The 10,054-nt window shown below is 41.3% G+C and overlaps 1 protein-coding gene across 1 annotated transcript; it reads right to left on the reverse strand.

The window, feature by feature from the left end:
* Positions 1-229: 229 nt before the first annotated feature.
* On the reverse strand, positions 230-7,452 carry LOC110457143. The gene is made up of 3 exons (XM_021508256.1): positions 6,754-7,452; positions 2,072-2,224; positions 230-1,588 (listed from the first exon to the last, which is right to left on the reverse strand). Exons 1-3 carry the CDS (start codon positions 6,983-6,985, stop codon positions 1,110-1,112), a joined length of 864 nt encoding a protein of 287 aa, XP_021363931.1. The 5' UTR covers positions 6,986-7,452; the 3' UTR covers positions 230-1,109.
* Positions 7,453-10,054: the final 2,602 nt, after the last annotated feature.

The following is a 10,054-nucleotide window of genomic DNA, read 5'->3' on the forward strand; positions in this document are numbered from 1 at the left end:
GTCCCACAGATGAATGCTCAACAGTCTCTCCACTGTTGTGAAATAACACAGTTTTCTCTCAAAACCTTAAGGAGAAGTGTACCACTGCATGAGTTAAAAAAACCGAAGAAGAGTTCCGCTCAGTGTTTTTCTGACTTGGAGTGTGCCCCCCGCCCCCGTCAAACATTTTCATTTGCTGTGCAGCACACAAATTGGAGACTCGTAACATTGATCAAGTGTAAGCTTTGAAAAATGTCGAACAGCTATAATTCTATAAATACATGGCAACGTGTTATGGTATGGAAATTACACAATAGTGACGATGGTATTAATATGGTTAACTTGACGGTAGGTACCTTACCAACAATCAATCTATCTCCTTTTGGGTCCATAAAATGAATCAATACATTACAGGTAGGCAACCCTTCAGCAGTTCGTACATAATTCCGTGATGATACACATACATTTATGTTTTATTCCGTGTTCGCGGAGATAGCTGACCGTTAAGCTGGGCCAGAGATACCGGGCCCCATCCCCCAATTCCTGCTCACCCCTACCGCTTACTCCCTCTCCACAAACTCTCTTCTGGATTGCTTAACAAATTTGGTAGCCGTCAATTTTCATTCTGAAAAACACTTTTCATAGACGCATCGGGGTGATGAATATTCAAAATCAACGTTTGTAAATACAGCGCGACATGATGTGGAAAGTGGCATGCATGACGCACCACGAAAATCCATTTTACTAGTCTTTTTTTATGATGAACAAAGCAAAACAGACTCCAAAAATAGGTCAAATAATATTCAGTGAGATCAATGTATGATTAACAATGATATGATGAGTTATGTTTATACTAAAGCTTAATAGTAAAAATATAATATTTAAAATCGTAATGCTACATAACCGAATGCTGGCAACTTTATGTTATCACGGCGATCCGCCAGAGACTACTACCGATGTACAGAGCTAGGCGACGTACGTTTGAGCTTGTTATATGGGGCTGGTAAATCCCCCGTAGAACAAGGAACTACTAGATAGCCTAGACGTTAAATATTTTATAGTAGTCTTTTTCAAGCTCTATGCATGTAGAAGTGGTCAAATTAGAATAATTCATTAAACTATATAAATGTTCAGTAGCGGTCCCGCCGGGTGGAGGCCGCAATAGGTCTGTACATGTTTGCAGTCTGGCGGTAGGGAGTGGCGGCCTGGACGTACTGTGGAGTACTCGCGGACTGGTTGGACCGGTGTGAACTGCCGTAGTAGTAGTGTTGGGGTGCTGGTTTATCGTACGCGCTCCCGGATGCCGGGTACGCGTGGTTTTGGTAGCCGGTGCGATCGTAACCACGTTTGTGATCTATTTGCGACATAGGTACACGTCGTTGTCCACGGTCGTAGTCGTCGTCATCGTCATCGTCGTACATATGGTACTCCCAACGACACAACAGTACGGCTAACACAATGCCAGCGAAGAGAGCAAACAGAGCCCCGAGGCCAGCTGACACCACGCCCCACGGAAACGAGCGGCCGTCCAAATGGTAGCTTGGTAAGTTTGTAAGGGTGTCAACGTATATCCATGAAAACAAACCAAGGGAGGTCAACATCAGGATCCCTAAAATAGAGACATCCATCATCATCATCATCGTGGTCATGACGAGATTTATCTTACGTTTTAAAATTTACATGAAAAGTTTATTCATTTGAACAAAAATGTGATTTACCTGATCAGAGATGTTATTTAACTGACCAGAGATGTTATTTACCTGACCAGAGATATGATTTACCTGACCAGAGATGTTATTTACCTGACCAGAGAAATGTGATTTACCTGACCAGAGATTTTATTGAACTGACCAGAGATGTTATTTACCTGACCAGAGATGTTATTTAACTGACCAGAGATGTTGACCAGAGATGTTGTTTTCCTGACCAGAGATGTTGTTTTCCTGACCAGAGATGTTATTTAACTGACCAGATATGCTATTGAACTGACCAGAGATGTAATTTACATCACCAGAAATGTTATTTACCTGACCAGAGAAATGTGATTTACCTGTCTTAAGCTTTGATTTATCAGAAGAAGATTATGATTTACCTGAGAGGAAAAGGAAGATACATCCCCAGACATAGCCGGACTTGGCTCTGCAGTAATTACAGCCTCCGCAGATAAATCCAAGTGCAACGATCAGCAGAAGTCCTAGCGCCACAGTGGTGCATACCTGGAGACCCGTGTAGTAGTCCTGGGACACTGTAACACCGAATTAATGACTCAAAATATTTCACAATGTAACACAGATAATAATTACTGGAACACAGATAATAATAGCTATAAATGGGACACTGGAACACAGAAATAGTAATCGCCCTGGATGAGAGTGATCTCCGAGGGGTGACCACTATTTGTAGCACTGTCACACACACTGCAGCACACATTGTCACTCGTTGCTAGGGGGTTCAATTTTTTCAATTCTTTTATTATCGTAAGCAATACAGCTTATTGATATTACATTACATGTAATATGCACAATACAATGTCATACAAAGTCAAGTTCAAGTCATACGCTTATAGGTATATTCACTCATTTCATAAACAAGAGATGTGACCTAATTTCAAAAGCTTTACACATTTTTTTTTAAAATTATACAGTTCTGTAACGCTTTCTGTACTAATTATTTTCAAAAGTTTATACATGGATGGCTTGCATCGGTAATAAGGTTTAAATAGTTTTTGTCGGAGGAAATCATATTCTTTACAAATGAAAACAAAATGATATTCATCGTCTAATTCAGTAGTACATATTGGGTACATGTATATACGGTTAGAAACAGCCTGCTTATTGTATCTTCCTGTTTCAATTGTTAAACAGAGCGCAGACAAACGAAAACTACAAATTACTTTCTTGAATTTCAATAAAATTGGGTTGAGAAACGCCCAGCCATTGACTCAATGTTACAGTGAATGTGAATGTGAAATAATGTGTCTCCACCAATCCGATTACACGAGTATCATAAAGGTCATTGCGACACCGAAAAAGTAGCCGTGGGACATTCTGACTTTTTGTTAAATGCAACAGAGCTTGTAATCTCTAGGCCTATATGCTCATACTGTGTACACGACAATATACATGTTGCGTTCGTCAGTATCGTTGGGAACCGAGTCATTATAATCTACATCACCGAAATTAATAAATGTAAAATATAACAAATGGTCCAGTAGCAATGTGTCGAATTGTGTTTGTTTGTCATTCTTTTCTATCTCTATAGAATTATCACGGTGACAAATAAACCCCTGGAAGTTTAAAATAAACTTCGATCTATAGGCGGGAACACCATAGTACACACAGATATATATATAGAGGGGTTAAATGTCCATTCGGAATTTCGTGACAAGTGTATACACGGTAATAAGGGCGTGTCCGCCTATCTCGGAGGTTTGTAGGTTCTTGTCGACTCACCCGTATATCTACAGTACAGAGAACACGTGTCAATATTGACCAAATCATAGGTGTTAATATTTTGATCAGACATTGGGTAAGGCCATCTTGTTTGGTCAGCAGTATGTGAATCCCAACTGGACTGACTTAACAAGTGGAACAAGTCTCTAGTCCTTTGTGAAGGCTCAGTGTTAAAAACATATGTTTACTGTTTACCATATTGTTTACACCATACAACATACACTGTGTTCAACACATCGTGTTTACACCACACTCCATTTCACGACTTAATCTATACTGCACATCCCGCATATTTACACATCAAAACACATCTACACTAACTACACGAAATGTACTTCATGTTACACTTAGCTACGCCATGTACATTGTACGTCCTGCCGTCATACAGTGTACACCCTACACCAAACATGTCACACTTAGCTACGTCATGTACATTGTACGTCCTGCCGTCATACAGTGTACGCCATACACCAAACATGTTACATTTAGCTATGTTATGAACATTGTACGTCCTGTCCTCGTATAGTGTACGTCATACACCAAACACGTTACACTTAGCTACGCCATGTACATTGTACGTCCTGCCCTCGTACATTGGACGCCCTACACCAAACACTTAGATACGTCATCTACAGTGTACGTCCTGTCGTCATACAGTATACGCCATACACCAAACATGTCATACTTAGCTACGTCATGTACATTGTACGTCCTGTCGTCATACTGTGTACGTCATACACCAAACATGTCACACTTAGCTACGTCATGTACATTGTACGTCCTGTCGTCATATAGTGTACGCCCTACACCAAACACGTTACACTTAGCTACGCCATGTACATTGTACGTCCTGTCGTCATACAGTGTACGTCATACACCAAACATGTCACACTTAGCTACGCCATGTACATTGTACGTCCTGCCCTCGTACATTGTACGCCCTACACCAAACACATAGATACGTCATCTACAGTGTACGTCCTGTCGTCATACAGTGTACGCCATACACCAAACATGTCATACTTAGCTACGTCATGTACATTGTACGTCCTGCCCCCATACAGTGTACACCCTCCACCAAACACTTAGCTACGTCATGTACATTGTACGTCCTGCCTTCATACAGTGTACGCCATACACCAAACACGTCACACTTAGCTACGTCATGTACATTGTACGTCCTGTCGTCATACAGTGTACGCCATACACCAAACACGTCACACTTAGCTACGTCATGTACATTGTACGTCCTGCCCTCATACAGTGTACACCCTCCACCAAACACTTAGCTACGTCATGTACATTGTACGTCCTGCCGTCATACAGTGTACACCCTACACCAAACATGTCACACTTAGCTACGTCATGTACATTGTACGTCCTGTCTTCATACAGTGTACGCCCTATACCAAACCGACACACACTTGACATGATCATGTAACGGTTAACCCTGTATATTAGTTAACTGAACAGAGAAATTATAAAAGACCTTCACCCGACAGAAATTAGCGAAAGTGTGGGGACTAGACACAATGGATATACTCTCTTCAGTGGTCGTCATGTTAACTGACCCTAGCTGTGCTCTCTACTGTAACGTGCGATAACATAAACGAATACTTAGCTAAATTGACAAATCGTAATACTGGAGTTTCTATGGAAATACATATATGTCTAGTCTACTATTTTGTAGGCGTGTGTATTAGTCGTCGTAATTGCCCTTGGCCAGGCCGAACTGACCATAGAATAACGACATCAAGATGACCTGAACTGATAAAATGTTGATACCATCGAGACTCTTGACCATTTTCAATTTCGCTCTGACAGGTATTCGTGACTGGCAGTAGTGATGTTATCAGAGGTTTGACGTATATGCGTAGGTACACGTTACCCACCCGCCTACGTACAAACTCCCACTGACTTGAATAATATCCTCTATATATTTGTTCTTTTTCGGATCAATTAATTCCATCATACATGTAAATGCAAAAAGATACAAAATATATAATACACACATTAATCCGATGTGTCTCCTCATAAAATGAACCATTTAACATCGAGTTATTGGAGCGAGCTCCATACACACTTGTACTTACCTTTTAAAAAAAGTGATTTTTGTATTTTTGTTCAAGAGAGTCTTAAACAGCAATTTAAATTGTTTATGAGTCCCATTTCTGAGTGATTAACAGCACGTGTCGAGGACATCAATATCCGTGTCCAAAAATCACTGAAATACATTTAGTATACCCTGAAACGGTATTAAATCATTTACACGGAAAATCACTGAAATACATTTAGTATACCCTGAAACGGTATTAAATCATTTACACGAACAATTAACTTACCTCTGTTCTTATCCTACATGTATGTAAAATATGATTGCTGTTGAAAACCGTGTGGTTATTGTATATAATTACTAAGGTGTTGTTTCCGAATCGCTGTTAATCGTGTATTTTTATATAACAAACATTGCCTGTTATCAGAGATACATATACTATTTAAACTGCATTCGTAAAAAGGCATTTATAATGCTGTTAAGCCAATGGTTTTACTCGTCACGTGAGATTGTTCACACTTTGTAGACTGTATGGAGGCTCCACACAGCACGCTGTTACACTTTCTATTTCGTGTCATATAATATTGTTACAGAACTTTTTTCTCCGTTCACAGGAGCACGTTCTTTTGTTTTCCTAAATATAGAAGACGATTTTATGTTGCATAATTTAACGGCAATACATCCCACCATGCATCTTTAAGTTCTAAGTGTACACAAAAAAAATGTGTATTTTTATTTTCCACATTTTAAAAATCAACCACTGTTACCGTATGTATTTGGTATGTATGAATGACAGTGCTACTAGGGTGTTACGTTCAGAGAATCCTTCATTGTGAGTCTAACCGCTTTCGTTTTATTACACTGATGTATGAATGGGTGCGTGTTCCAATGCCATGATATTCAATACACCATCAAGCTAACAGGTAAATGACGTGTTTTAATCTGAAGCAGACTTCTGCAGAGCAGTTGACACTGGATACGTTTTAATCAAGTTTATCCCCTCCGGAGATCAACAAACCGACAAGATTAATAGCCAGTTTCATATTGATCAGTAAGTGGTCGCGCATGCGTAATTTGAATGTTTACATCTAAACTACATTTGGTAGAGGCAATTTACTTGTAGCATAACTCTCTTGCTATTCAGGTGATGTCATACATTACAATTCGAATAAATGACCAAACACAGCTGAGTTTAGACCGTTATTCACTTGCACAGATGACGTTTCGTGTGCCTTATACTGTATCATATGAAGGCGCTATCGGTCTTACCTATAGCGGTAGCGTTGTATTCAGTGACGATGCTGTCTTCTCTGTAGCTATACACGGAACAATTACGGACAGAGACGATCCCACTCTTACAGTTCAACATATACCACACTCCAATGTACACACCATCCCCTATAACAAACCACCACGGCAGCACAAAACCGCCCACTTGAAAAAACAATCCGATGAAAGTTAAAGTTGCAGCTGCCAGCATAATCCCTGGCCAGCTAGCCATGGTTGGAGTTGTCCTGGACGTCTGAAATGTTACAGGTGTTCGTCCGAGTTCCGGGTGGTGGACACTGACTCGTCAGTCACACCGTGACTGACGAGGTTTCGAAATTCAGATTGAGATTCTGACTTGACATGTGTATACAGCGAGCGACACGCCCTACCTACACACACATTATACTGAGGTGAGTAGGGAACCCGCTTCACCGCCGATGCGTGAACGACAGTAGTGTTTCGTGACCTGCGGTGCTTACCTAGCCAGGTAACACATTCTTTATCTTTCACAGTTTCTTCTGGTGAGGAGTTAGCCGACGTTGGAGATACCACCACACGGTCACTGGTATACCTATAGTATAGTCAATGTGTGTGGAAGAATTTGTGGCTTGGCTTAAAATTTAAATAGCCCCATGGACGGCTTACAATTAGTACGTGTGTATGTATTAGCGCCCTACCTGTACGGGTATAGATAGACCACCTTTGTCGTGTAAATAGGCTTCGAATTTTCACTCGATTGAGCCGAAGAGTTCGAGGACAGGTCAAACTGCTAAATATACACACCAGTTGCTCTGCGGAAATTATATAGCATCGTGTATTCCCAACAATTTTCTCTTCAGTTTAACTCATTTTTTTTCCTGGCGTGTTTGACTGATAATAACCATAGGTCCAATGCGTCAGGTCTTTGTATATGTATATACTATATGTTGATCCGCCCACTGAAATACAGGACTAACAAATCAACTGGTGTCTAAAACGTCGCTATCTGTACACTATCTCCATCAAATCTCTATTTAATAAGGTTATGTATACTATACACTGAACATGTTCATTTGGCGATATGGTTTTATTGCTGTCTATATACTTATGTTTAATGTACGGCTAACAAATGCCTCGTTGCATCAGCTGTGCATCAAGGCACTGGCTTAGATCCCATCTTATTCCTCATATACATCAAAGACCTACCCGAATACAGAAAACACAGCTCCCTCACACTCTTTGCAGGCGACACTATACAAAACATTAAACAATAGAAAAGATACAATCAAATTACATGACATAAGCTCAGCAGGAAAATCGGAACATAACATGCTTATGCAACTTCACCCATACTAGTGTAAATGATCTTCACATCAAACAATAGGCAAACTGATAACACGAACTTCACAACCACCCATTATACCAAGTCTGAGATTCTAGTAAATACTGGGGTGTAATATCCCAAAGTACTTTCAAATGGGACATCCACATTAACAACACCACCTGCAATGCAAACAAAGCACTTGGATCGAAAAGAAACCTTTATAATGTATAAGAACATGTATGAAAAGAATACTGCTCTTCCATATTAGACCTATATAACACATTACATTAACCAAATACAACGTATACATAGCAGCAGATACGTTCACAACATGTACCACAGCACATAAGTGTACTAAGCTGATCCTCACTAAAACCACGCTGACTACAACAAACGTATGCTATTCTACAACAAGTTATACCATCATGTTGCAATACACCCGAGCACCATCATCATACCAAAACACCCAAAACAAGACCTGCTCATCCCTACACCTACAGACACTTTTCCGCTACCAAGGACACACACCCCTACACCTACAGACACATTTCCGCTACCAAGGATACATACACACCCGTACACCTACAGACACATTTCCGCTACCAAGGACACATACATACCCGTACACCTACAGACACATTTCCTCTACCAAGGATACATACACACCCTTACACCTACAGACACATTTTCGCTTCCAAGGATACATACACACCCCTACACCTACAGAGACATTTCCGCTACCAAGGATACACACACACCAGTACACCTACAGACACATTTCCGCTACCAAGGACACATACATACCCGTACACCTACAGACACATTTCCGCTACCATGAATACATACACACCCCTACACCTACAGACACATTTCCGCTGCCAAGGTAACATACACACCCGTACACCTACAGACACACTTCCGCTACCAAGGACACATACACACCCCTACACGTACAGACACATTTCCGCTACCAAGGTAACATACACACCCGTACACCTACCGACACAATTCCGCTACCAAGGACACATACACACCCCTACACCCACAGACACATTTCCGCTACCAAGGTAACATACACCCCCGTACACCTACAGACACAATTCCGCTACCAAGGACACATACACACCCCTACACGTACAGACACATTTCCGCTACCAAGGTAACATACACACACGTACACCTACAGACACAATTCCGCTACCAAGGACACATACACACCCCTACACCTGCAGACACATTTCCGCTACCAAGGACACATACACTCCCCTACACCTACAGACACATTTACGCTACCAAGGTAACATACACACCCGTACACCTACAGATACAATTCCGCTACCAAGGACACATACACACTCCTACACCTACAGACACCTTTCCTCTACCAAGGATACATACACACCCGTACACCTACAGACCCATTTCCGCTACCATGAATACATACACACCCCTACACCTACAGACACATTTCCTCTACCAAGGATACATACACACCCTTACACCTACAGACACATTTCCGCTACCAAGGATCCATACACACCCCTACACCTACAGACACATTTCCGCTGCCAAGGTAACATACACACCCGTACACCTACAGACACAATTCCGCTACCAAGGACACATACACACTCCTACACCTACAGACACCTTTCCGCTACCAAGGATACATACACACCCGTACACCTACAGACCCATTTCCGCTACCATGAATACATACACACCCCTACACCTACAGACACATTTCCGCTACCAAGGATAAATACACACCCCTAAACCTACAGACACATTTCCGCTACCAAGGACACATACACACCCTTAAACCTACAGACACATTTTGGCTACCAAGGATACATACACACCCGTACATCTACAGACACATTTCCGCTACCAAGGATACACAACCCTACACCTACAGACACATTTCCGCTACCAAGGACACATACACACCCTTAAACCTACAGACACATTTTGGCTACCAAGGATACATACACACCC

The sequence above is a fragment of the Mizuhopecten yessoensis genome, unplaced genomic scaffold (genome assembly GCF_002113885.1).
Source record: "Mizuhopecten yessoensis strain PY_sf001 unplaced genomic scaffold, ASM211388v2 scaffold1081, whole genome shotgun sequence".
NCBI classification, from domain to species: Eukaryota; Metazoa; Mollusca; class Bivalvia; order Pectinida; family Pectinidae; genus Mizuhopecten; species Mizuhopecten yessoensis.